Source organism: Bos mutus, chromosome 11 (genome assembly GCF_027580195.1).
Source record: "Bos mutus isolate GX-2022 chromosome 11, NWIPB_WYAK_1.1, whole genome shotgun sequence".
Lineage (NCBI taxonomy): Eukaryota > Metazoa > Chordata > Mammalia > Artiodactyla > Bovidae > Bos > Bos mutus.
In genome coordinates, this window is record NC_091627.1 from 7,470,275 (window position 1) to 7,497,581 (window position 27,307).

The 27,307-nt window shown below is 48.1% G+C and overlaps 1 protein-coding gene across 1 annotated transcript in view; it reads right to left on the bottom strand.

The window, feature by feature from the left end:
* Positions 1 to 1,284: 1,284 nt before the first annotated feature.
* The window catches only part of NUP188 (nucleoporin 188), a 43,448-nt gene continuing 17,425 nt past the window's right edge, over positions 1,285 to 27,307 (bottom strand). Inside the window, exons 9-44 of the mRNA XM_070378866.1 lie at positions 26,717 to 26,928; positions 25,566 to 25,680; positions 24,514 to 24,714; positions 23,570 to 23,659; positions 22,115 to 22,180; positions 21,081 to 21,200; positions 20,169 to 20,295; positions 17,977 to 18,129; positions 17,657 to 17,783; positions 17,360 to 17,447; positions 17,188 to 17,264; positions 16,353 to 16,467; positions 14,879 to 14,999; positions 14,701 to 14,767; positions 13,895 to 14,023; positions 13,454 to 13,593; positions 12,263 to 12,369; positions 11,056 to 11,262; positions 10,756 to 10,925; positions 10,180 to 10,249; positions 9,722 to 9,789; positions 9,096 to 9,291; positions 7,354 to 7,431; positions 6,999 to 7,084; positions 6,669 to 6,814; positions 6,260 to 6,441; positions 5,125 to 5,325; positions 4,884 to 4,976; positions 4,344 to 4,502; positions 3,933 to 4,070; positions 3,227 to 3,301; positions 2,899 to 3,132; positions 2,661 to 2,792; positions 2,270 to 2,343; positions 2,009 to 2,138; positions 1,285 to 1,893 (exon numbers count right to left, since the gene is read on the bottom strand). Coding sequence (XP_070234967.1) covers positions 1,717 to 1,893; positions 2,009 to 2,138; positions 2,270 to 2,343; positions 2,661 to 2,792; positions 2,899 to 3,132; positions 3,227 to 3,301; positions 3,933 to 4,070; positions 4,344 to 4,502; positions 4,884 to 4,976; positions 5,125 to 5,325; positions 6,260 to 6,441; positions 6,669 to 6,814; positions 6,999 to 7,084; positions 7,354 to 7,431; positions 9,096 to 9,291; positions 9,722 to 9,789; positions 10,180 to 10,249; positions 10,756 to 10,925; positions 11,056 to 11,262; positions 12,263 to 12,369; positions 13,454 to 13,593; positions 13,895 to 14,023; positions 14,701 to 14,767; positions 14,879 to 14,999; positions 16,353 to 16,467; positions 17,188 to 17,264; positions 17,360 to 17,447; positions 17,657 to 17,783; positions 17,977 to 18,129; positions 20,169 to 20,295; positions 21,081 to 21,200; positions 22,115 to 22,180; positions 23,570 to 23,659; positions 24,514 to 24,714; positions 25,566 to 25,680; positions 26,717 to 26,928 — 4,671 coding nt within the window. The 3' untranslated portion in view covers positions 1,285 to 1,716. The remainder of the gene's footprint in view (positions 1,894 to 2,008; positions 2,139 to 2,269; positions 2,344 to 2,660; positions 2,793 to 2,898; positions 3,133 to 3,226; positions 3,302 to 3,932; positions 4,071 to 4,343; positions 4,503 to 4,883; positions 4,977 to 5,124; positions 5,326 to 6,259; positions 6,442 to 6,668; positions 6,815 to 6,998; positions 7,085 to 7,353; positions 7,432 to 9,095; positions 9,292 to 9,721; positions 9,790 to 10,179; positions 10,250 to 10,755; positions 10,926 to 11,055; positions 11,263 to 12,262; positions 12,370 to 13,453; positions 13,594 to 13,894; positions 14,024 to 14,700; positions 14,768 to 14,878; positions 15,000 to 16,352; positions 16,468 to 17,187; positions 17,265 to 17,359; positions 17,448 to 17,656; positions 17,784 to 17,976; positions 18,130 to 20,168; positions 20,296 to 21,080; positions 21,201 to 22,114; positions 22,181 to 23,569; positions 23,660 to 24,513; positions 24,715 to 25,565; positions 25,681 to 26,716; positions 26,929 to 27,307) is intronic.

Below are 27,307 nucleotides of genomic sequence, written 5' to 3' on the forward strand. Positions count from 1 at the left end.
ATCCCGGCTCCTCCCCCGGCCTGCTTCTGACCTGTTTCTGGAGCCCCCCAACCCCTGCCTGCATCCCTGAGCCTCCCCCCAGCCCTCCCGGCTCCTGCTCAGGAGGGCGGGCCTGGCTGCAGTAGCTGCGCTCAGCGCCCCGGCCTGTGAAGGGCGTCAGTGCAAGATGGGCTGAGGATGCCCTGGGGCGTACCCTTGGCAAGAGAGAGTACCTGCCTTTTAGTTGCCAAAAGCAGCAAAGGAGACGAGGCAGGCAGGCAGGCAGGTCTGTGGTGGGCCAGGGACAGGGGTGCCGTCCCCCTGGGATGCACTGCAGCGGAGGGGAGCCTAGCCGGAGCGGCAGCTCCCCGGTGCTAGCCCTCCCCTCCCAGCCCTATCGCTAGAGCCAAGTCTGGTGGCTGCCTGCCTGCACTCTCAACTCACTTTTTAACGGATCTTTTTATTCTGCCTGTCTGCTTGCTCTCTAGCCAGTGACCGATAATAAACCATCCTCCGTGTGCATGTTGCCTGGGCTCCGGTCGCGTCGCAGGCCTCACAGGTGGGAAGGGGAAGAGGCGGCGGCACGCTGCCGCACCGTGCCCTCCTTCTGGGGGAGGAAGTGATGGGCCCCTCCTCCCTCCCAGGGCACGCGTGCTGCTCCTGAGGAAGGGGATGCTGGTCTGCTGCAGCTGCGTCACCGACGTTTTTTTCCTGAGAAAAACCTGCCTGAACTGGGGCAGAGTGGACTGTAAAATATGCATGACGGTTTACACTTGGGTAACTGACAGCTGACAGTGCTTCCCAGAGACCCGACATTGAGAGCAGCATGTTCACACGTATTCTCGTGTCCTCCCAGACAAGGGAGGAAGAAATCAGTCACCTCCTCAAGGTTCCGTAACTGGCAATTGGCCATGCAGGGACTGTAGCCCACTTTAGTTGCAAAACTTCCCAAGTGATAGCTTCGGTCCACAAGCCAGGTTATAGATTGAGGCTTGCAGCTGGGCCCAGAACTCTGTGATTAGGTCCCAAGGAGGCCAGAGGCCACCCTACCCAGGGCCCTCTGAAGGGAGGGGAGGCACAGAGCTACAGACAGAAGGAGCAGGGCTTCAGGAAAGGCTCTCACCCAGTGATCAACTCAGCCAGCTGGTAAATGGAGGTGGGGGATGGGGGCCAAGACCTGGGTAGAAGGAAGACCTGAGTGTCCACCCAGTACCCCCCAGTCCACTCTGGGCCCCTGGACAAGCAGGGCAGAGCAATGCTCTGAGAGCTGGTTAGTCCCTGGGCTCGGAAGGTATACCCACACAGTTGTGTATAAACAGTATTTTAATATTTGTATAAATAGACCACAGTATTACCAAAAACTGCAAGAACAGAGTGTGGAAAAACAGATTCTCAAACCCGTGCACACAGCCTCCTGGCTGCACGTGACACTGGCTCCCCGCCTCTCCCCCGGACAGGGTCAAGTGCTGTGGGGAATGCTTGAGGAAAGGAATACACCTCTTTAGGGGCATTTTGAACGTGAGCCCGAGTGCAGCAGACTACGGCTCCCCACCCCTGCTGTTGACCTCTTGATCTGTTACAAAAATAACACTGGGGCAGTGGCTGGAGTCACGGCGACTCTGGGGAGGGTGACGAGCTGCTCTCGGGCCCAGACAGGCTGTCTGCCAGCAGTACCCCTCACTCCCCAGGCCTGCCGTGCAGGCTGGTGCAGAGTGTAGGCGGCAGCAGGCAGGTGCCCTATCTTTGCACGTGTCGGACAAAGGCCTGCACCAGCTGGATCAGAGGCTCCTGACTCTCGGGGCTGACCTTGGAGAGAGAGGTGGACTTGCCCTGAGGCGAGGGAAGGATGCCAGCAGCAGGGGAGCTGGGGGCTCCCCGGCGGAAGTAGCGGGAGAGGCTGGAGAGGAGAGTGCTCTGCAAGAGAAGCACCTGATGAGGCCCTGTGGCCGCCCTCTCAGGGCGGCCCCAGGCCCTTGGGGGCTGGGACCCCTGGGTCGCCCCAGCAGGCAGGGCCCTCCACCCCTCCTACCAACTCTGAGCTGAGCTCCTGCTTCATCCGCTGCTTGTCCCGGGGGTGCACAGCCGGGTCCCGAAGATAACGCATCGCCTGGGAGATGAGCAGGTAGAAGCAGTTCTCCATGGTGAACATCAGGAGCGACCTGGAGGGGAGGCGGATGTGGGCACTGCTGCAGAGGCCATGTGGGCTGTATGCATGAAGCGGCGGATCCAGGAGAGCCGGCCCAAGACCACCCCAGCCCCCAACCAAGGTCCAGAAGGAGGGCTTTCTCACTTCAGAGTTCTGGTCCCTTCTGCTTGTGTGCTGAGCCCCACAGCCTGGGTGAGAGGCTCCTTTTTCTTGTCCAGCTGGAGAAAGAGAAATGGGGGTTAAAAAAAATGAGGTAGGCGGATTCATTTTGATATTTGGCAAAACTAATACAATTATGTAAAGTTTAAAAATAAAATTAGAGAAAAAAAAAAAAAAATGAGGTAGTAGTAATAACTCCAACCCACTGAGACCTCCCCATTTCACAGGACCTACGCTAGGTGATTTTATCAGCTACGCGGTAACTCACTAGTTCTTACAGGTCAGCTCAGGTGGTACACAGGCCCAAGGTGGTGGTTAGACGGTGGAAAGCTGGGAGGAAGGCCTGGGGTGAGGGGTCAGACAATACCCAACTTACCTCTCCAAGCATGTTCAGGGCCACATTCACAGTGGCCAGAAGGGTCCCGAAGGAGGGGGCCCCTTCGGAGTCAAAAGTGGGAGTGGTGAAGCTCAGGGCAAACAGGAAGCTGTACTCAGCAAGGTCCAGGGACTGCAAAGCAAGATGAGACTGACGGAGGGCAAGACCCCCAGGCACCTCTGGGCGCAGAGAGGAGCGCCGGTGGCTCGGTGGAGGCTGGGGGCGTGGGGTGGGGTACCTGATCCAGCAAGACCTGGCAGACATCGGGGGTGAAGCGGCGCAGGGCGGCCAGGGTCCTGCTGAGGATCCTCAAGAGGCCATACTGGACGGTGCGCAAGGCCCGCTGCTCTGAGGCCTCCGTGTCAGGAGCGGGCTGCTTGGAGGAGGAGCAGGAGGGGGCAGCCAGGGCAGCTGCGGATGGCCGCTGAGCTCGGGGGGCGACAGCTGAGGGGATGCCCTCCCCATTTTTGTTCTGGCGGGGGGAGGGGGGAGAGACAACAGAGCGCTGGAGCGCGGAGGAGCTGGGGCGAGGCCGCCCTGGGCGGGCCGCGCGGAGGCCGGCTTACCTGCAAGTAGTGCTGCAGCATCTTGCGGCTGTGCAGGAGGGAGGTGCAGGCCTGGCACAGGTAGCCGAGGTTCACCTGTGGCACAGGAGAGGGTGAGGGATCCACAGGGCGGCCCCAGGCAGCTGACCAGACGCACCCAGCGGGGTGCTACCGGAAACCACGCACTTCTCCCGTGTCCCCCACAACTCCCTGTGACCTCCAGCCCCAAACCTCACAGCCACCAAGCATGCTCAACCAGACTCTTGGGTCAACAGATGCCTGGATGGTTTCCGAGACCCAGCTAGAAACCAGGCACGGTATAAAGTCCTAAGTAAATAGGTTAGAAGGGGACAGTTTTCCCGTCTTATAGAAAAAGAAAACGGTGAGATGAAGGAGAGAAGGGAAGTGACCTGGCCAAGGTCACACAAGCACAGCCTGACTCTGGAGCCTGTGCTCCTCCCCGCCTGCTCCTCCAGCTGGCCCCATTTCATAACTGTCCTGCACTAAGGGATGTGAGCCAGGGTCTACGCCAGAGCCCAGGTTCTCACCCTGTAAGGCTGCCCTATGCTATGGAAGCAACACTTCGCTGTGGAGGAAGCAAGGTGAACCCAAACCTGTGCTACCAAAGAAACGGCCACGTTCCAGGAACAGGCCTGCCCTTCACGCCCTGCCCCGTTCTCCCTGAACCTTTCCCCAGACCCTCCAAAAAGCTGGTCTCAGGCCGCACCTGGACATCCCGCATGAGCTGAGGCAGGTGGAAGTGCCACTCCTTCCTGAAGCTGGAGAGCTGTAGGAGGAAGCCCACGGTATGGTCGGCCTCCTCCAGGCACGCCAGACTCTGCACCGTCCTCACGGCGTTGAGGCACTGGGAGGGACACAGGAAAGGGTGGGGTGACTCAGCCCTGCTGCAGGAAGGGGAGTCCTGGGCCCTCAAACGCTGAGGCGACGGCATGACAGGTGGCTAGGTGAAGAGGCTCCTGTCTGAGCTGATCCCAGACCATTCCCCTTCCTCTGCGGGGCCTGTCAGCCAGCAGTCCTCATGGCACCTCAGAAGTGGGAGCACCCACACTCAGTTCTGAGGAGCCCAGACGCCCTTGAACCCCAAGTCCTGACCCCAAAAATGCTGGCAGCCCCTCACCTGTAAGGTCCGCTCCTGGTGAACCCCCACGAAGTCCAGGGCCTCGGTCAGGAAGTTGTAGCGCAGGGTTTTGAGGAGCCGCTCCATCAAGGACATGGAGAGACGGTAGACGCCAGGCCAAGAAGGGGCGTCCAGGGACTTCCGAGAGGTGCCGGGTGTCTAAGACACAAACAGCAGACAGGATCACGACAAGGGCCCAGGAACCAGCTGACAGGGACCTTGGGGCCTCCCTGCAACCCAGCAGCTAGGAAGCCTGGCTCTTTTGAGGAGAAAAGCTCCTGGAAGGGGCGCCAGCAAGGTCAGAGAGGGTCCGAGGTCAGGCGTTACGCGGAAAGAGCACCAGAGATACAAGAAGCCAAGGCTCCAGGTTCAGGCTGGGCACTAACTAACTGCGTGAGCTTCTCTTGCTAGCGGTCAGTGCAAGGGTGGGGAAGCTTCTGTATTCTTGGTGCCTTAACCAGGCCCCTCAAGAAAGCAACTTCCAGGCCCAGTGACAGCACCAAGGGGCCTGGGGAGGCAGGGCAAGCCCCTGGAACTCACCTGCACTGTCCCGTTGGTGCTGAGCTGGTACACACTCAGGAGAGGCAAACAAATGCTCTGGGTGATGCCAGCTCCGGCCACAGCCGTGGCCCCCTGCAAGGGAGAGAGATGCAGGATGAGATGGATGCTGTCACTGCAGCCGCCCGCCCCGGGGCGGGGTGGGGGCTCTCGGGCTGGGAGAACCCTGGGCCGCGTCAGCACCCACTGGCACAAGCCCAGCCACTCCTCTGCCTGCGCCTACCTGCTGGGTGCGGGCCAGCGTGAGGAGCAGGTGCAGCGCCGCCTCGGTGAAGTGCAGGTTCTGCTTCATGCGAAGGCTCACCTCCAAGGTGGTGAAGAGGGTCGGCAGGATGGGGAGCCGGCGGGTCACCTGTAGCCACGAGTCCCCGTCCTCATCCACCTCACACAGCTCCTTGGCCAGGTGCAGGCCCAGGACACAGACCTGCTGGGCCCAGGGGCAGAGATGGTGAGAGGGAAGGAGGTGGTGCCGGGGGAGGCGGAGAGGAACAGGTCGCCCACGCCATGTGGGGCCAAAGCGAGCTCCCCTCTAACTGCACAATCGCTCTCACCTCCCAAATGGTCCCTCCTTCTCTCCAGATCCTCTCTACTCTGTTCTTCAGCCCAGTGGCTTTTCACACTTAATGGTCATGAGCCCCCCAGAGTAATCCATACTGCGCTGCAGTATATGCATACTTACATGTTTAATTTAAAGAGTACCTACCTTTATCCCCTGCAAAGTAAGCTATTTTCTTCTATATTTTATTCTACTTCATTTAGAAAATGCTGGTTATAACCAAATGTGCCAAGATTCATGAATAGGTCCTGATCCACAGCTTGATAAACACTCTTCTGTACAATTAATACATCCAACAGGCTTTCTAACATACAAATCTCATCGTTTTTCTCCCTTACTTAAAATCCTTCCGTGGTTTTCTGTTTCACTTAGCACCCAGAATAAAGACCCTGGCAAGGCTGCCGGTCATCCAGCCTCCGGCTCTCCAGGCCTCACTTGACCCTGGCTCACACCACATGATTCTCACCCACAGCTCAGCACACGCGGTTCTTGCTGCCCAAATCCCCCTGCCCCCGTGGCCTGCCGGCTCTACCAACGCCCAGGCACTGCTGAAAGGGTGCTTTCTCTCCGAATCCCTGGATGAGGTGAGAACCCCATGGGGCACCCTCTCCCTGTGTTCCACCCCTGCGACACTTGCCACAACGGAATTTGACACATGTTGCGCGATCTGGTTTCTTAACTTTCCCTGTCAGGCTGTGACTGTCTTGTTCACTCACCACCCCTGGGCCTGGCCCAGAGGAGGCAGCAGTTCACAACCGGGGATGCGAGTGGAGTACACACTGATTCCCAGGCGCCCCCTCACCCCATCCCGCTGGTCCCTGTGCCGGAGCCGGGAGCAGTCGTCGGTCTCCATGCTGTCCTTGTCCTCGGTGGCACTGCCCGCCGCCAGGCTGTGGCGGGTGTGGTCGAAAAGTGCGATCACCTCTTCCTGAAGAGTCTCACAGACGTTCAGCACCAGCTGGGAGTACTGGGGGATGTCATTCACTGCAAAGGACACAGGAGGGGACTCTGTCAGGCTACCCAGCACGTCTGTTCCAGGCAGGTGGCTGCGAGCGCAGGGTGCTAAGAGGAAGTGCGTCAGCCAGTGGGAGGGGAGGAGACAAAGAGCTTTCCTGAAGACAAGAGCCCAGGACTGAAAACTCGAGCTTCAGAGAACAATCCCAGCTCTGATGTGGAGGAAGGCTTGCCCCTCACCCTTCCCCGCCCCTTACCGCTCATCTCCTTCATCTGCAGCACCGTGATGAACGCCGAGAACACCTTGGCCTTGGTCTTCTCCATAAGCTGCTGGTCTGCCTGCAGCACTCCCTCCAGGATCTCCGTCAGGGGCCCAAGGATTTCATCCACAGACCCTAACTCTCTAGACACAGCGCAGAGTGGAGAGGGGGGTGGAACACACCTCACAGAAAGGCCACACACGGCCCGCTCCCCTCAGGATGCCCGTGGGGCAGCACGCCTCTCATAAGAGGTCTGCTCCTGTCCCGAAACCCGAGGTGGAGCCAGTGAGGACGGTGGGAGAGGCTGCCTCTCCTGGCCTGACTTACCTCTTCCACTGCCGGAGGAGAATAAGCAGCAGGGTGCACGTCATGGAGCCCAGGCGGAGGCAGTTCACGGAGGTAGGGACGAGGAGCTGAGGGGAGATGGCACAGTCAGCGCCCCGAGAGACTGGGAGCACCGCACACAGGCCCCTGCGGCCCCGACCCTCTCTCTCCCAGCAGTGCACTCACGAGAGTGAGCATGGGGAAGAGGCCAGGGGCTGTAGCGGACCTCCGCCTGGCACCACAGCCTCAGGCCGCCTGAGTGATCTGACCACTCGCACAGCTACAGGCTTAGGAGCTGCTATTTGACTGCAGAAGCCATCTCCCCGGGAGGAACAGGAACTCTCCCAGACACACTTACCAACGCCTTGGTCCCCTCGAGCACGTCAAGAAAGAGCTGGCGACGCACTGCAGAGTCTGTCAGGTGCGTTATCTCCGCCTGCAAAGGGACAGGAAGGAAAGGTCAGTTAGAAAAATTTCCCAGACTTCAGAAGCCAAGAAAGATGGGGTCCTCTGTCAGGCAACTGGTCACTGCTTCCTTGGTTAAAATGAGACTCAAGGACCCTGATATTTCCGGGTCCTCTTTAGCCATGGTCAGAATCAGAGGGCTAGGTTCATTCACATCCTCCCCAACAACGTCCTTCCTCTGCTCAGACCTTTAGAGGCTTCCCAGGGCAACCCTTCTGGAAACACCAAATGCTCCACGAGGCCTGGGCACCCCCGAGGATCTGGTCCACCTGATTTTGGTATCATCCCCACTGCGCTCATTTGACTCCAACCCTATTGGCCCCCTTCCTCCTCTGTGAAAAGGCTGAGCTCTTCCCATTTCTGGGCCTCTGCACCTGTTGACTCTGCCTGCCCAGAGCATCATCTAGAAGTCTCCTCGCACACTCGGGCCTCAGTGTGAACAGTACTTCCTTAGAGGGCCTCCTGACTACTTCTACCCTCCTTCAGCATTCCCTACCATAGCATCTAAGTTATTTCCTTCACTGTGAAATATCACAATCCCGAACTATATTCCTTTGTAAATTTGTTTACAATGTACCTTCTCATGGGCCCCATGTGAGATCAAAGACTGTATCTACCTTATTCACTGCTGTATCCCAGTGCCTAGCATACAGTAAGCATTCCACTAATATCTATTAAATGGATGAAAAGATGATCAATATCCTAGACAAAACCAAAATAGGTTTCCTGGGGGAAAAGATGTTGGTGGGATTTTCAGAACTGCAATTCAAGAACTGCTGCCCCATTCGGACCTGAAAGGTGACACATAAAGTTCCCCAGAGACAACTGACCCTTTTGGTGTGTCTATAGTATCAGGGGTCCCAAACCACCGTGCCACAGCCCACCTCCAAGGCTGTGGCCAGTCAGGCACTAGGGAACAAGTCATGGAAGATGTAAGAGTGTGCCTGGAACAAAAGGTACTGTTTAGCTGAAGTTATAAAGTCAAGATACTAATTTGGATTCCCTAGAGCAAAACACGTCAATATCAAGTCCTTACTATACAGCAAGATGTTGTCAAAGCACACACAAAAGAAAAGCCAAGGAAAAATGCAAATTCTTCTCAAACATCAACTCGCTAAAAACCAATGCTCTGTAGACACACTGCAGAGACAATGGCCTCTGATCTTTTTGTAAGAACACCAGGGAATGCAGTTTCTAGAGCCAACGAAAACCACTGTTCTCTAGAGGGTACTGCTGCAGCCATTATAGCTACCTGCTGACCAGTCAACAAATATATATACCCAGTATATACCCAGCGTCCCCAGGGCACACAGTTGAGAGGCAATCATCCATGTGCACAAGAAGTGGATGACAGAAGGGGTCTCCAAGACCTAGCTAGATCCACAAAGGTAGCTAAGGGAAAGTTTTATGAACATCTGAAGGGATTTAAATAATGCCTTCTCTGCACTTTCCTTAAGGGCCCCTTGCTGGCCAAAAAGCATCCAAGCACCCCACATTTGGCACAGAACCTGTTACATTTTAGCTCTCAGAGAAAAACCCTGACCATTCTTTAGCCCAAGGGGCTGTATCTGCTAAGCATCCCAGCATATTGTTGCTAGGATACCAAAACCAAAACTCGCCCCAGGAGGTTCTTACGTGACTGGTGGCAATGATGAGAAACATCCTCCAGGCAGAGACCAGCATTTGATACTCTACCAGGGAGGTGCAGCTGCTGCCCTCTGTGTCGGCCATGTGAACTGCCAAGGACTTGACATACCCCGACCAGTAGGCAAAGCGCTTCTCGCTGGAAAATTTCTTGAGTGTATCTTTTAATGATTGGTCTAATGAGCCCCTAGGGTGTCAGGAGAAAAATAAAACCTACGGTTAGCAGAAATGCCGACGGGAGTGTGACGGGCACTGACCCTTGCTGAGGCAGAGAAAGCAACCTCACATGGGCTTAAAGGCAGACGGCTCCAGATCAGCTCCATTGTGTGGGGCTCACACTTCTTGCTCAACATAATGGGTTAGGCTGAGGCCTTTTCCAGGGTTCCTTCTCCATAAAATCCCGAGCACAAGGAGTTTGCTTCACAATCACTCTTTCTGACAATCACAAATGCCATCGATGGACTGACCAAGGACACGGATCCGTGGCCCTCCAGAAATGGCTCCAAACCAGCTCTCTCCTCTGTCTGGGCTCATTTGGCCACGCCCTCAGCAGTAGACTTCATGGGTCCCCCCGCCACAAACCTCTGATTAAAGTCTCAAAAGGGGAAAGGACTCACTTAACTACATAGTATATCTCCAAGCAAATTATCTTCATGATTAGGGCACAGGTTTCCAGGATGCTGGGCTGTGGAGGGGGAGAGCAGAGAGTCGTGAGAACCTCTCCCCTGGGGCCCCTCCCTCCCACGTGGGCCAGAACAGGGACCGGCACTAGCAAACAAGAAAGCACGTTCCCTAGCGAGTGGGCATCTAACTTGCAAGAGCAGAAGCGTCAGGTCCAGTGTCTCGAAGTGAGTGGGGACCACAGAGCCAGCAACAGAGCAGGGCATGCTACCCTCCTTCCCAAAGCAAGACTTCAAAGGAGAGGAGACAAGTGCTTCTCTGAGAAAGAAGTTCCAGGTGAAGAAAACGTGCTGGTCATTTAGTCAGGTGGGGGTAGACATTTTCCACAGCCCAGTCTCAGCCCAGCCTTCACTCCCAGGGCCTCTCCACCACTGTCCCTCCCTTCAGCACTCACCTCAGATGTTTCCGAGGGAGGAGAAAGCGTACCAAATAGCGGACTCGTTAGATTCTCCCAAAACTTGGGTCTGAAAAGAAAATACATGGCAGAAATCACACTTTCTCTCATACAGTCCTTTTTCTCCTCTTTCCACCTCCCCTTGGTGGTCACCTCTCCACATTTTCTCAGTTCCAACCCTAACATCTGCTGCATAGGTCACCTGTTCAGACTATAATACATAAACAGAAAGCGGTTCCATGGACAAAACAGGGACCCAGAGTAAAGCGTGTTCCATTCAGTTCAATGGCTCGAGCAAGTCACCCTCATCTGACTACTGTTTCTTATGAGCAATGGCTTTGGGGGTTGGCAGAAGGTGGGAATTTGAAAGGTAGAACTCTAAGGTAAACATATCAGAGTAAAGATTATACCTGCTGGGGCAGCTTTAAAAAGAGAATAACTCCCACACAATAACCCAAGCACGAAGCACTTTTAAGCATGACCTCTCACAACAAACCTCCCAGAATGACTGCCCCCTTATCTTATAGACAAGGACACACACTCCAGAGACTGAGGAATTTCTGGAGTCAGACTCACTTGGTTCTGAGGACCAGCATGGCACTGTCCCGCCGGTCCTGCCACAGGGCGTGCAAAAAGGCGATGGCTGCCCGGTGCAGCAGTGGGGGGCACCAGTAGCGGTCCTGCTGCTGGGAACCGATCAGCTCCAGCACCGCGTGGAGACAGCTCCACACCCCGAGGCTGAATTCCTGCAGAGGGACAGTGAGAGCTCAGGCCCACAGCTTTGGCCCACAGCTTCGGCCCACAGCCGGACCTGGAGAGTCCAGCACCCACCTCCCAGAGGGCCATGTCCCAGCTTCATCCCAGGTGCAGGCTCACCTTGGAGCCATCGCTGCCATCCTTCACCTCCAGATTCAGAAACAGTTCAATGAGGCCTGGCTGCGTCTCTACAGCAACCGTGAGGAATTCCAGAATCATGACTTTGATGCGCATATCCTCAATCTTGCTCTGCAGGCGGGTCAGGAAGGCGTCTCGGATGGCAGCCGCATCACTGCCCAGGCAGGCGTACACTGACATGGGCGCCACCTGGCGGAGACCGGGACACACAGGTAGAGCTCCACCTCCAGAAAAACCGCAACAGGCATCTGCAGAAAGGTGCTGAGGAACTCTTGGAAAATGCCAGAGAGGGAAATATCCAGATGGACAGGTCTGGGCCAAAAGGGACATCACACCAAACGACAGCAAAAGATGCCCCATGATTCCCAGAGAAAACAGTAATCAACATAAAAAGATGCATAACCTCTCTTACGGTTAAATAAATGTAAAGCTTTTTAAAAAAGATAACATTGATTTGCCTATTAGATTAGCAAGGATTAAAAAACTGGTGAAGTCACTGTGGCAAGGATATGAGACTTAGGTAGTATAAACTGTTACATCCTTTCTGGAGGCTAATTTCAAAATATCTAATAGAAATTTAAATGTTCATTTATATCTAACTAATTTTTAGGAATTGTAAACAAAAGTTTACAGGGTTCTGTGGATAGGAATGTTCACTAGAGCACTATTTAACAGTAAGACAGAAAATAGCATAAATAAGTTAGGACCCATCCATGCTATGGCACGTCACACAAGAATTAGAGAATGAGGTAGATCCCAGTGTGCCCATACAGCAAGGCTGCAGGATGTGGTGTTAAGTGAAGAAAGCTAGTCACAAAACTGTATGTATCGTGGAATTCTGCTTTGGAAAAGAACAAAAGCTCACACTAAACATTCTTTAATACATAAGCATGGATAAAAAGAAACCTGGAGCAATGTGTACCAATCTGCTCACAGGAATTCTTAGAATGAGGAGATATTAGAGGAGACCTTAATTTTCTGTAAAAGTTTATCTGTAACATTTAAACAAATATTTTAAAATGAGTATGTATGTCTTTCATAATCAGGAAAAAAAAGTGTGTGTGAGTGAGTATGTGTCTATAGGTACATCACTTTAAAAGTCCAAGTCAGTTACATCTCTTAGAAGAAACACTATTCTCAAGCACAAAGTCAGTTTTCTGGGGCTTGGACTTGTTAGGTGGGATCCTACCGTGGCCAGACGTTTCAGCAGCTGGATAGCAAGACGAGGCAGAGCTGGGTCGTGTTTGTGGTAGATGTATTTGGCAAGAACAGCAATAAGGTTGTTCCCATGGGCACCTGAAGAAGTACAGGAAACAGTTCAGACAGCAAAGTATGCCTAGTTCAAGCTCTTAGGAGAGGTTTCTGTTCAGAAAGCTCACATACATGAAGGAATTTACTCTCGAGTACTTGGAGGGCCCAAGCGGATGCAGGTGGCCCTGTCATTCTCTTTCTTCAGTAGCCAAGGGGACAGGCAGGATTGGGGGTAAATAGCTCAGTCCAATTGGAGAAGGCAATGGCACCCCACTCCAGTACTCTTGCCTGGAAAATCCCATGGACAGAGGAGCCTGGTAGGCTGCAGTCCATGGGGTCGCTGAGAGTCGGACACGACTGAGCGACTTCACTTTCACTTTTCACTTTCATGCACTGCAGAAGGAAATGGCAACCCACTCCAGTGTTCTTGCCTGGAGAATCCCAGGGAAGGGGGAGCCTGGTGGGCTGCCCGATATGGGGTCGCACAGAGTTGGACACGACTGAAGTGAGTTAGCAGCAGCAGCTCAGTCCAATACATTAAGAGCAGAATTAGATACACTTTTTAGAAAATAGTCTTTTAACAAACAGGGTAGGAAAAAAGACATCACATTATATACAACATGGCACTAAATGCAAAAAATCATTAAAATCCCAAAATGATATAGCTAGAAAAAGGTCGTAGATGACGTCCAAATGCCTACTTGAAAATAAGGAAACTGGGTCCCAAAGAGATTAAATGAGTAGTTTAAAGCCAAAGAGTAATAACAGTCAACACTAACTAGGTACCAGGTTTTACAGGCAGCAACTGAATGTTCATTATGATCTTACAAGGTAGATACTGTGACTATCCCCATTTTATAGACGAGAAATCTGAGGCATAGTTGTTAAAATAAGGTGCCCAAGGTCAAAGCTGGCTGGAGCCAGAATTTTAACCGAGATACTCTGAACGTGTATTCTTTACTATTATTCTATCACCACTGGGAAGCAGACGTAAAGTATGACACAGTCTTATTTCTAAGTCCAACTGGTGATCATTACCGAATTTCAAAAATACTGTTGACCTCTAAAACACAGCCTGCAGTATGTACTTACGGGCAGAAATGCTGCTAATTAGAAGAAAAATACATACCATGCTGTGTGAGAGCCTGTTCCAGAGGGGACACCACGTTAGAAGGCGGTTTCAGCCGAATGACATTGTTGGTGACAGAGAACGCCAACTTCACTGTCTTGATCAGCAGCTGGCCCTGGCCCTGGCCCTCTGCCCCATCGCTAGGGTGCCAAATGGAAACCAAAGTTGATTCAGACAACATGACTTCATTCGCAACACATGTGCTCTCATGAATGAGATTCCAACAACAGTCCCAGAGTTCAACAGCTCTAGAGGCCCCAGTCCAAACTAGGAGAGAGGAGGCGCACTCAGCTCCCTTTGCTGTGTGCCACTCTATACAGCAGCCAGTAGGTTATACAGAGGCTACATCCTAGGAAGAACAGGTTGTCTTTCTTACGCTCCAGTTCTTACAACATGTGGGCACGATAAAGACACATGGGGAAGGTGGAGAGGAAGGCCTACCTGCGGGGCTGAGCAGCCATGACCATGTCGATGGTGTCCACACCGATGCCCATGATATTGATCACTGTCTGTCCTGCTTCCGTGTAGGCCAGGCTGCAGATGCAGAGAGACTGCAGGCTGGGGGTGTGACTGGAAGACAGACACGTTCTGAGTTACCAGGGAGCCACCAAATTTATTACTGGAAGTAAAGGGTATTGTCCTAATCTAACCAACTGGACATCAGTGATACAAATCAGCTCTTTGCCAGAGGAAGCCACTCTGATTTCTTTCCTTAAACAGACCCTGAGAAACCATCTAAATATCCGTCGATTAATGAAAATGCTTACTGAAACAAATCACAATTAATCCATAGAGTGGAATGCATGGAACCATTAAAACAAAACAGATCTGCATGTAGTGGCATGGAAATAAAGTTACAGAAGATTAAGTACAGGCAGAGGGAAAAAAACCTAGAAGACACATGTTAACTTGTTAACAGCCATCTCTGGGAAATAGGGTTATGAAGGGCATCTTGCCCTATTTCTCTATGACATATACACCTTTTGTAAAGATCATAATACGTGTGTGTATAATTTCACTGGGGACAACCTTGTTACCACTTCATTTGCTCTTCTCTCTTCAGAGGGATAAAGGAGAAACAGGCTGGTGGAAGGCAAATCTGAACCCCAATAGCACTGAGCTCTGGGCCCAACCAAGCTGAGTTCTCTGGAAGAACGAGCCAGCTGTGCAGAGCAGAAGCCCGTGTCTTCCCTTGCAGAGTGGCAGCATCTCAAAGTACCAAGCGCTAGCAATCTCCCCCCTCCTACCTGCTGTGCAGGTCTGTCTCATGGCACAGGTTCAGTATTGAATGAATCAGCTCCAGGATCAGGCAACCTGGACTCCAGAAAAGACATAGGAGTGATGTAACCTCGGGTGATGACCCTTATCCCAAGAAAGAAAGGTGGCCAGGGAGCCGCCCATCTTCGCTGCCCATGTTCTCCTTACCAATCTGTTCTCTCACACCATGGGAGTTGTATCGCCACTTGTGGTAACTTGGCAGCATCTCCTTCAGCACAAACATGACACAAGGCACCAGCCCTTGGCTCTGGGTACTACCAAGCTGCCCCTACAAGAAATCTTGCCGTGAGGGCATATGCCACTTAAGAATAAGTCACTTTATCACTAGAGATTTGACTCCAAGACCACATATCCAAAAGAAACCTGGGCAAACCTTGGCTATCAGTGGGGGGGGAAAAAACAACAACAACAAACATCAGAATACTCTAGTTCAACTGAATCCAAGTCATAGGTTTCCCCAGAATAGAGAAAGGGACTAAAAAGACAATGTGACAATATCACAAAAGGCACCTACAAGAAAGAGAAGGATGAAGGCTAAACCTGAGCAGGAGAGAGGTCCATCTGAAACACAAAGGATACAAGACTGTTGACAATGGAAAAACCCAGGTTCACTGTCATGATCACCAACCACCCTCTAAATTCTATCCCATCACTCAAGTATCAGAAAGGAGATCTGATACTCAAAATCCTTTGTCCTAGTATTACTTGTTACCATCAGCTTCCTTATCGTAAAAGTAAGGTTTCTTTATATAAACATATCTACTTCCCTATCTCTACACAGAACCATTTCTATTTAAGCGTTCATTGACTGATTCTTGCAAGCAGCACATGTGCTTAGCGTTCTTCATGTGGAGCCCTCTCAACTCCAAGAGGTAGAGATCATTTATCATACCAGTTCAGAGACGTGCTAAGAAATTTAATACCTGTCCAAGGTCACACAGCCAGTAAGTGGTCAACCTGAAAGGTAAACCTAATTTTGACCCCCAAATCCATGCCACACAAGTATTTTTCAACCAGAGCTGTGATTCATTACCGGATTGTGAGATCAGCTTGTTAGAAAACATCAGAACGCACCTTGCATAGTACAAGCTGTGTCACACTTTGCAACTCCACTTTGTGTGCGCTTAGTCGCTCAGTCGTTTTCGACTCTTGCGACCCCATAGACTAGCCTGCCAGGCTCCTCTGTCCAAGGGATTCTCCAGGCAAGAATACTAGAGTGGGTTGCCGTTCACTTCTCCTGGGGATCTTCCCAACCCAGGAATCGAAGCTCGGTCTTCTGCATCGCAGATTCTTTACTGACTGAGCTATGAGGGAAGCCCCAACTCCATTTTAGAAGTAAACATATGATGTACATACTGGGACATGATGAAATGTGTACATATTATCCTGGGCTTTGTCAGAAATAACTTTATGAAGTCACTGCATTACGCTGTACGGACTCTGAGTATTAAATAAGTTAACAAAGATGAAGCATTTACTATAAAGTCAGGCACACAATAATCAGGACACAGAGACTGCTATCACTGTAACTTCAGGACAACTGTTAAGCCTGCAAACAAATGACTACAGTAACGGGATATAGGAAAATTATTTCAGATGCTTCTATCTGATGAGATTTTACCTTCACAAGAGTGGTGATCAAGCGCAGAAAGGCAACAGTGACCCCATACTCGCCCTGGGGCTGTTCACTATTCATCAAGAGGTTTCCATACCCACCAGCATTCATCCCCTCAGCACTGGGAAAAAACAGAGGGACAAAGGGGAAAAAAACAATGGGATGCTTTCAATAAACTGTAAATTCAATTTCAATAAACTGTAGTAATTCCTGTTATTGTCTCGATGACTTGGGCATAAAATGAAAAAGCCCTGCAAAGGAATTAATCAAATCTAGGGTACTTATTAACCAGGGGAAGCATTAAGGACTTTACTGATATACAACCTCAAAAGTGAAAAATCAAATAAACATGAAGCAAGCATGTTTGTCTCATTAGCAAGAGAGAGCAAGAAGAGAACGCTCAGGTAGTGAGATGGAGCCTGTGTGTTAATAAATGGTGCATCAGCAAGCTTGCGTGGCCATGAAACACAGAGAAGTACAGAGTGACCTCGGCTTAAAAAGGGGAAGTTGAGCCTCTGGATCCAGACACCCCTGGATTCTCTAGACTAGAAAGTTAACTTCCACATACCTAAGGTGGTTGCTGCTGGATGAGAACTACCCCTCTCCCTCAGCTTTAAAGACTGACCCACATCAGTGCTCGCCTAAGGAAAGAGCCTCTGTGCCCCAAGTCCCATCACCACCTTCGCCTCATCCTGACTCATTTCTGGTGAGAGGACTGAAAAGGCAAGCAGCAGAATACAAAGGCTCTGAGAAGCACCTTTAAAACTAATGAAGCTAGCTGAGATCTGAAATGTAAGGGATACTCCCCGGGAATACACTCTACCCCCAAGACCTGGCTCACCTGATCATCTGACTCATGCTGGAGACCTGGTGGGCCACGAAAGGCAAGAAGCCTGTGTGAAGAAGATCAGTCCAGACCTGGAGAGGGAAAAGAAGAGTCGAGTGTCTGTGGTGTGTCTTCAGGTATATGCCATGCGTGACATTTTTGGGCTGTTAGGAAGACTGTGTCTCACCTTTGCTGGGTTCCGGGCAGCCAAAACAGTCAAGCAATTGACGCAAGAAGCGATGACATCCACAGGCGGGGAGATCACTGTTGTTAACCTGGTTGGAGAACAGTGCACTGCACTCAGTAAAATGAATAAAGTGACTTGTTCCATCACAAGTATTTTCCAGTCCTCTCTCCCCAGGTCCCTCCTGGCAGCAGGAAATGAAAATAGGAAATCCCTCTGCTGTGGACAGATATCACACCAGGGTTTCCCACCATGGGCTGCGTGCAGCCTCTGACCCAGTGGGAGGGACCAGATACTGACCGCTGCAGCAGCATGTAGATGCGGGACGTGATGGGCAGGAGACAGTCTGCTATCGACAGGTCTGTACTGATGACCTTATGGACCAGGTCGATGATGGGTTTGACCCGCTGGCAGTGCTGAATCACATCTGAGGGGGAAAAGTTGTGATCTCAATGAAAACAACTCCTTTAAGATCACTGAATAGTCTCTGAGACCCAGATAAATGATGCTAATCACAACCTGGAAAGTTCTGAATCTTATCTTGAAAGTTTCTGCCTTCCAAATCCTCTAACCATGACCATTTTTCTTCTCACAGAGATCGCTCTCTGAGCTGAGCTCACCTGCAGTGGAAACGACATGCAGCAGCATCTCAATCTCGCAGGTGAAGAGGGTCCAGCTGCTATACGAGTATTCCCAGCGCACCAGGTAGGCCCTATCGTCCAGCATCACTTGGCCCACGGTGCCTTGAGGTATGCGAAGGTTGGTCTGACCCCCTAAAGAAGAAAGAGAAATTAGTCTACTAGGAAGAGGAGATTCCTATGACAGACAGCAATATCTAATCCCACAGAGATGTACAGACTCTCTTCTTAGTACCCACTACTGTTACAGCTTTTTGCATTAAAAAGGGACAAAAACAAAAGCTCTCAACTGTCATAGGGGAAGTGAGTCTTTCCACGTGTCTGAAAAACAATCGAGTGCAGAGTGGTTCTCCACTCACATGATGACTATAGGAAGACCACCTTACAGGACAGCAGGTGCCCAGGTCACCAGGTAAGTCACTAGCGATGCAAAGATTAGAAGAGTAAGGCTGTGCCTCCCACATTTTATTCCTTGAGCATATGGAATATACAAGTGCTTACAACTGTTAACAGGTTACTCTCACATGCTGCCAGCAGGAAAGGAAATTGCTGTTTTCCTACAACTTAATTCAACACAATCGAAAGCCTTTGACAAAATTCAACATCCATTTATGATAAAAACTCTCCAGAAAGCAGGAATAGAAGGAACATACCTCAACATAATAAAAGCTATATATGACAAACCCACAGCAAACATTATCCTCAATGGTGAAAAATTGAAAGCATTTCCTCTAAAGTCAGGAACAAGACAAGGGTGCCCACTTTCACCATTACTGTTCAACATAGTTTTGGAAGTTTTGGCCACAGCAATCAGAGCAGAAAAAGAAATAAAAGGAATCCAAATTGGAAAAGAAGACGTGAAACTCTCACTATTTGCAGATGACATGATCCTCTACATAGAAAACCCTAAAGATTCCACCAGAAAGTTACTAGAAATAATTAATGACTATAGTAAAGTTGCAGGATATAAAATCAACACACAGAAATCCCTTGCATTCCTATACACTAATAATGAGAAAACTGAAAGAGAAATTAAGGAAACAATTCCATTCACCATTGCAATGGAAAGAATAAAATACTTAGGAATATTAAAAAAAAAATTTTTTTTCTACCATTTTTCTCAAATTGTGGTAAAAAAAATAGATAAAATTTACCATTTTAACCATTTCTAAGTTGTCAGGCCAGTGGCATTACGTACATTCACATGGTTATGCAACCCTCACTACCATCAACCCAAAGATCTGTTTTCATCATGCAAATCTGAAATTCTGTACCCATTAACCTGTAATCTCCATTATCCCAGCCCCCAGCCCCTGTCAGCTACCATTCTATTTTCTGTCACTATAAATTGAACTACTCTAAGTACCTCATATGCATGGAATCCTACAGTATTTAACCTTTCCGGACTGTTCTACTTCATTTAGTACCGTGTTTTCAAGGTTCACCCATGTTATACATAGCATGTGTCAGAATTCCTTTTCTCTTTAAGGCTGAATAATACTCTCCAAATTTTGGCTCCTAAGAAAACTTGGTGTCTTATCTATATATACTGCATTTTAGAAAATCCATTTCATCTGTCAGTGGACATGTATTTAAAAATTTTATCGCATACACCCTTTTACCCAGCAGTCCCACTTTAGGGATTCTATGTACTAAAAAGTAAAACCACCAGGACATAAAGGTATATGTCCCCAGAGAAGCACTGTTTGTAGTGGCAAAAACCTGACATAGCCTAAATGTCCTCTAGAAGGTGAAAGATAAAAAAATATGAAACTTCAAGAATAATTATATAGTTACTAAAAAGAATGAGTCAGATCTACATGTAATAAAATCGATTTGCAGAGAACCTGTGAGAGAACACAGAGATGTGTCAGAGGATATACACCACACGGAACAGTAACCATCTGATGGGGATGGGCCTGAAAAGATTCGAACATTTAAAAACATAGCTCTGCGCTGTCTCCTTTGTTATAATGAACAAGCACTATTTCTGAAGTAACACGATCAAATGATGTAAAACAGTAAGAAACCAATAATTTATCAGGAAATCAACAAGCACAGTGGAGGAGAGGATCCACTTTAAAGGTACCTGCCATGAAACATTAAAACAGCAGTCAGGTCAACACAGACGCCGTGGAAGAGGCTACTGAGTCAGGGTCATCTGTCTCTCTCACCTAGAGGGTAAAGGAGTTTGGGTGTTTGCCTCCGCCAAAGGGTTCCATCTTCGTGGGAGATCACATCATGGGGCTTGTGCTTATAGAGTTCATTGTAGAAAGACATCTTATCCAAGAAACTATACACCTGCCAACACACAGGAACAAAAAACAAAGAGCTATACATTTACTGAGGGACATTTAAGGGGCCTCCCATCTGCTTTTCTGCTCTTTTAGCCACTGTGTATGTGCTGACTCTCAAAATTCCTACAAAGCCATCCCTAGGACTCTTCTGAGACTTGCCTCAGCACTCCTTGTGAAGTCAAACCCTTCTTATTCTTTAACACCCAACTCAAGGACCCTCTCACTCCACAGACCGCTGTCTCTCCTGAACAGTATGGTCTTGACCACTCAGATGACATAAATTACATACCACTTGGCTTTATGGTTCTTATTTAGTCACTAGGCTATGTCCAGCTCTTGTGACCTCATGGACTATATAGTCCACCAGGCTCCTCTGTCCATGGGATTTCCCAGGCAAGAATATTAGAGAGGGTTGCCATTTCCTTCTCCAGGGAATCTTCATGACCCAGGGATCAAACCCAATCCCCTGCATTGGCAGGCAGATTCTTTACGGCTGAGCCACCAGGGAAGCCCACCTAGCTTTACTACTTAATTCTTATATCCATTATTCTCTTCTAACTAGATATTAAGGAACTTCACATTTTGTCTTACTCCCACAATATCTATAGGTAGATACTTAATAGGTACTCAAGAAAATTTAATTTTATAGAACCGAGGAACTATCATCAGCATTTTTCATTCAACTGCAGACTAATTCTTGCCATGGCAGTGGAACTGCAACATGAAAAGCAAAAAGGATTTCTAAAAAACATCTCCCATTCTATTTAGGCATCTAACTGAATAACCTACCTTCTTAGCAGTAGACTTCCCTGATACAAGGGCTCGAAGCAACTGCAGGAGTGGAGACAGGAGATGGGGAAACATTCCACATACACTGTCCAGAATGATCCCGAGACCAGAGGTTGGTTCCTATGGCAGAAGGGGAGAAGTCACTGACCTTCATGTTACCCAGAAATTAACACATCTCTGAACTGCCCAGCAACCATAAGAAAATATAAAATAAATCCTTTTCTTTAGGTAGACGGCATTTCTCTAATAATTTAAAACTTCCATGTTAAACATCCAGTGAAAGAGGCTTCAACAACTGAGTGAGACCCTGAAGGGAGACTACTGCTGCCTGCAGTGACCTCTGCTAGGAATCCTCGCCACAGGAAAACACAATGTAGCTGTACATGATCTGCTTCCACTGATATGAAAAGCACCCACAGCCTGTCAGCAGTTAGCACCACACGTGAGCATCATATCCTAATCTGCATTTTGTTTCCCACCACCTCAGGAGAAAGAGGGTGCAATACACAGGCAAAGCATTCAGGCCATAGTTCCAAGAGAAACATTTATTCATCACCTGGGCCTTGAGGCTTGAGGCTGCTGTCAATGCTAAGACTAAATACCAGTGAGAAACTGTTCTCTCCAAAGCCGAATCCTCACCCTAACACATAACAGTACTCTGAGAATTTCTAAGACAGTTACAATCACCCAATGGTATGTTCAGGAATTAGAGCACTACTGGTGTCTGAGACTCTTGATGTAAAAAAAAGACTTGGTGGGTAGGAGAGAGGACACACTGGCTAATAATGTGGACTAGGGACTCAAGTCAGATAGAACTACATCTTGACCCTATCTAGCGGTGGTGACTAGCTCAGGCAAGTAACTTTCCATCTCTGAGCATCACATTTCCCCACACACAAAATTGGATGATATTATCTAATTTATCAACTTTTGTATAGATTACATGAGAAAACAGACCTAAAAGCTTAGTCTAAGAACTAAAACAAATTCTGCTACAGAGAACACCACAGCCTGACTCCCTCTGACATACTTACTGTTCCCCAGAACAGTTCTGGGAGAGAAGGGTCTGCCAGGACTTCACATGCTGTGTCAATTACATCCTGTTGAGGAGGGAAGAAAATGGCTTACTTTTCCTGGTTGAACCAGTCTTTTTTTTTTTTTAGCTGCATTCTATTAAAATAAAAACATGGGAGGAGGGTTCAGGATGGGGAACACATGTAAAAAAATAAAAATAAAAAAATAAAATAAAAACATGAATAATACCTTCATATAGTATGTCAGAAAGAATTCTGGGGTTAAAAAGTAAGGAATTGTAAGATGGTAAGCAAATTAACCTTTCTGAACTTCAAACTCTAACAGGGTGAAAATATTACCTGCCTCACAATGTTGTCCTAAGGATTAAATGTTAAGATCATGTACATGGAAACAAACTGCAAATCTTACAATGCATGTAAATGAGAGGTATTACTAGGCCCAGCTTAGCTGAACCACACCCCCACCCACTCTGTCCGTGGAAAAATTATCTTCTACAAAAGCGGTCTCTGGTGCCATAAAAGTCTGGGATGCTGCTCTAGGGAACTAGTGGATGGAGACAATGATGTGGTTTGTGGATACCATAATTAACAGCACAGCTACAGACTACACGAAATCTGACATACTTATCAGCCAATACTATATAGATCTATTTAGATCCTAATACAAACTTATGATAAACTTATGACATTTACGAGAAATTTGAGTCCTACCTTATTTGAAGATATGTTTTCCTAGATATGATAAAGGTTGTGAAGCTTCACTAAAATATTTGTATAAAGCAAATACTGTCCAGGATTTGCTTCAAAATAACCAAGGAGGTGGGAGGGAGGTTCAAGAGGGAAGCGATATATGTATACCTATAGCTGATTCATCTTGCTGTGTGGCAGAACCCACAGTAGTGTAAAGTAATTATCCTCCGAAAGAAAAGTAACCAAGGAGGGAAGGGGCAGAAATGAGTACAGTCAGCTGTCCATCGATCATTTGGAAGCTGGTGATGGAGCATGAGGGTTCATTACACAAATCTGTCTCCTTCAGTATATCTTTAAAATATTTCATTTTTTAAAAATACTGCACAAGAATATTTATTAGCATCCATGGATGTTTGGGACAAATGCACTACAGAGTAAAAAATTAGGTTGTAGAACAGTATATAGATGGTGATTCCATTTCTAAAGAACTACTATATTTTTACATTTGGAAGGGAATATATCAAACTGTTAACACAGGTTATTCTGTGTGGTGGGCTTACAGTTTTTTCTTTTTATCAGCACTTCCTGACTTTTTAATCATTAATATGCACCTTTTTATAATATAGTAAGTGGAAAAAACAGCAATAAACAGCAAATTGTACTTGAAGTATATGGGTCTGTGTTATATCAGCTCCAAAGGAGTATTTTAGGAAGAAGACTGCAAGCTGGGCAGTGTAGACAGTCTCATGAAAGCCAGACACTGACCTGCTGATTGCCCAGGGTGTGCAGCTCCAGGGAGGTCAGGACAAAAGAAAGGAGTCCGTAGACACACATGCAGGCAGTGCTGGTGGTACACTGTAACGACAAGGGGTCGGGGGAGCTCTGAGTAGCAGCACTCTCCTCTAGGCTCGGCGTGATCCCATCACATTAATGCAGTCTCTCTAAACAAATGGGAAGAGAACCTGAGGCTTCACAATTTTCCTAACTTGGTCCCAAAATCAGGAAGACAAAGGAAGAAAGGAGAAAGCAGAAGCTATACACATTACAGTACAGACAAGAACATCATAAGGGAACCCTTTTCAAAATGATCAAAGTTTTCGTAGGGAGGAAAACCACCTCCAGCCTACAAAAAGGATAGAGCCTCTATGCTGGTAGGAATGAAGCAGCTGCCTCGACTGTCACTGAGATGTATCAACCAGCGCCAACAAGTTGGCTAAGGTTTCATTCAGCATGTCAAAACAAGCTGATTAAACCATGCCACTCAAACTAAGCCCCCACACAAGACTCAAAAAGAATTTCTAATTCATCCCATTACAGTTGAATGAATAAGCCCTCTCCAAAGATTTATCCAGTCACTATGACCAAAGTTGTAAGAGATACTTAGTGGCACAGCATAACAGGATGGCAAAGGGTCAGAGAAGGTTCAAGCAGGACCCACCAATTCACTGTTCCTGTGGGCAAACACCATCCCTTCTCAGTTTCAATTTCCTAACCCGTAAAACAGGGTAATAATTCCCAATACACAGAAGTGTTGTGAGGATGAAACAAGATACTGCGCAGAAAATGCTGAGAACAATGTCTATCACAATAAAGGCTCTATAAAGGTTACAAAATTATCATTGTTATCCCCATCACTGACAGTCATTATTACTACAATGATGATTCATCAACGAGCATCCACCCTGCTCTTTGCCCACTCGCATGCTCACGTCATTTCCCCCACTGGCCAGCGAGCGGAGCAGTCGGGTCAAGTACTGAAAGACATTCAGTTGGATGGCTGTCCCCCCTATCTTCCGGACCACGCTGCTTGTCTCTTCTGGATTCAGGGTGTGACGGAGGAGGGCCCATGCCAAAAGCACTGGGGCATGATGCGGAATGTCCCCAAAGGTCAACATCAAACGGTCCATATCCTAATGAAAAGAGGATACATCCATGTCACTTAACACAAAGGGTCAAGACTCTCACAGAGGATCTTTCACCATGCTTAGTAAGTCGTCCATCTGTCTAGGGTGCCCCTCTCTCCCATTCTAACATTTCACTCTCCCCAAGCCCCCAGCCACTTCATTAATAAGAGCCCTCAATTACTCTTCCCTTTACCCACAATTCTCTCTAGATTTTAAGTTGTGTCAATTTAAGATGATAAAATATATGTTCAAATGGAAACTCCTAGAAAATGTTCCTGATCCTTCCAGAACTTTCTCAGATCTCTCATTTTCTATCTTTCTGTCCATCCTGTCTGTTCTTTCCATTCCTCTTTCACATGCTGCATAAATGCATACACCCAAGGTTCTGTCCTTGGGCCCCTTTTGTCCTTCTATCATCTCCCTGAGGGACTCTACTCATTCTCACAGATTGAACTATCACCTCTGTGCAAATATTAATAAATCTCAGATTTCTTCCAAATCCAATGAACTGCTTTTTAAAAACCACGTATTCATTACACAGCTGGCCACGCCAGGACTCAGCGGCCGCACACAGGACCTTGACTTTTCGCTGTGGCAGGTGCTAGCTTTAGTTGCAGCATGTGGGACCTTTAGTTGACTCAGGTGCAGTTCCCTGACCAGGGAGTGAAGCCGGGTCCCTTTGCCCTGGGTGCCTGGGAGATTTAGTCACTGGACCACCAGGGAAGTCCCTTAATTAACAGTGGAGAACCACAAACTCCACAATAAGGAAAATTTTATGTGGCAATATAGTTGAGTGATTAAAAGCTTACTACTAACTACATAAACAGTCTGAAAAAATAAGGCTGTTTCAAGTTCACCTGACAAATAAGTCCATCCTGGGCAAACTGGTGCAGTTCTCTTCTGTCATCCAAAGCACACTTATGCAAGGATTCAATGTCCATGCCTTCCACCAGAATAAGGGCACTGAAGTAGCTGGAAAAAAAACAGTGTCATGGTGTCATACATGCTACTCTGAACCTCAACGGAGAATAAGGTAAAATGTAAGACACTTCAGCGTCAAAAACACTGAGATATTTTACCTTCTTTTTTCATATTCAAGACTTCTAAACTCAGTAGGTATTTTACACTTCCAGCACATCTCAATTTGACCAGACATATTTTACTTTTTGGCTATATCACATGGTTTGCAGAATTGTAGTTGTCCAGCCAGGGATTGCACCCGAGTCCTCAGCAGTTTGAGTGCGGAATCCTAACCTCTGGACCACCAGGGAATTTCTGTGACCAGCCTTATTTTATATTATTTTAGTTTTAACTTTTATCTTTAAATTTTATTTATTTTTGGCCACATTGTGCAGCACGCAGGATCTTAGTTCCCTGACCAGGGATCAAACCTGTGCCCCCCTGCAGTGGAAGCATAAAGTCCTAACCACTGCTCCACCAGGGAGGTCTACCAGCCATGTTTTAAATGCTTGATAGTCTCATGTGGCTTCTGCCCACCAAAGCACAGATCCGGTACAAAATGTTTCTACAGCCAACAATTGTATCTAGCCCAGATCAACTCACTGGTCAAATGTGTATCTTTGTTCATAGAGGGAATAGGCTCAAAATGTGGATTTATCCATTTCCATAAAATCTAAAACTCTATATACACTATGACCTCAAAGAGGGCAGGAACACACCTGTCCTATTTATCACTGTTTTCTTAGCACTTGCACAGTGCTTGGTCTATAAGTTGCTCAATGGATTTTTCACAGAACGAAACAATGAACCCTAGATGAAAAACAGTAAGTAATAGACTAGAAAGCGATACTTGTTTTGAGAAAAGATATCCCTCTCAATCCAAGTATTTGTTCCCTGAATGACCTGCAAAGTGGTAGTATACTCATCTATTTCCCCAGCCATTAAGTGAAAAAGTATCTAGCCCCCCCCCACCCACTCACAAGACCACTCTAATGTCAATGCTCTAAATACTGAATAAGTTCTAAGACTTCAATTCATTCACACTTACCCAATCCGATCCACAAAAGGATCCATGGTCTCATCTACCAGGTGCCTGTTAGTCTGCCTACTACCAAATCCTTGCTCTTTAAACATCTTGGTTAACACCAATAGGTCACTAGGTGCCATCTCAAAGTATGCATAATATAGGAAAATAATTTCTAGCAGCATGGACTGCTCCCGAAGGCACTGAACAAACCAGCGAGACACCTGGCGCTCAGTCTGCAAAACCAATGAAGAAAAGTGAGTGGGAGAGAGATGAAGTCAGATTTTAAACACATTTGAATCCTTAAAAGTTATTTTTATTAGGTAATACATGTATAAAAATAAGATTAAAAAAAAGTCTTCTCCCTACAATGTCTGTTGCCCAGGTATCCAAATCTATCCCCAGAGGCAACCACTGTTGGAGGCATCTGTCTTTCCTTCCGGCAATATGCCATACACTTTCATTCATTCAGACTAGTGGCTGCTGGGGGCCAGGTGTCACAGACTAACAGCAAACTTCCTAGGTAGACAGAAATGTTCTGTATATTGATCACGAAGGTGGTTAGGGCATATAACCATATACAACTGCCAAAACTCAAAATGAGTGAATTTTACT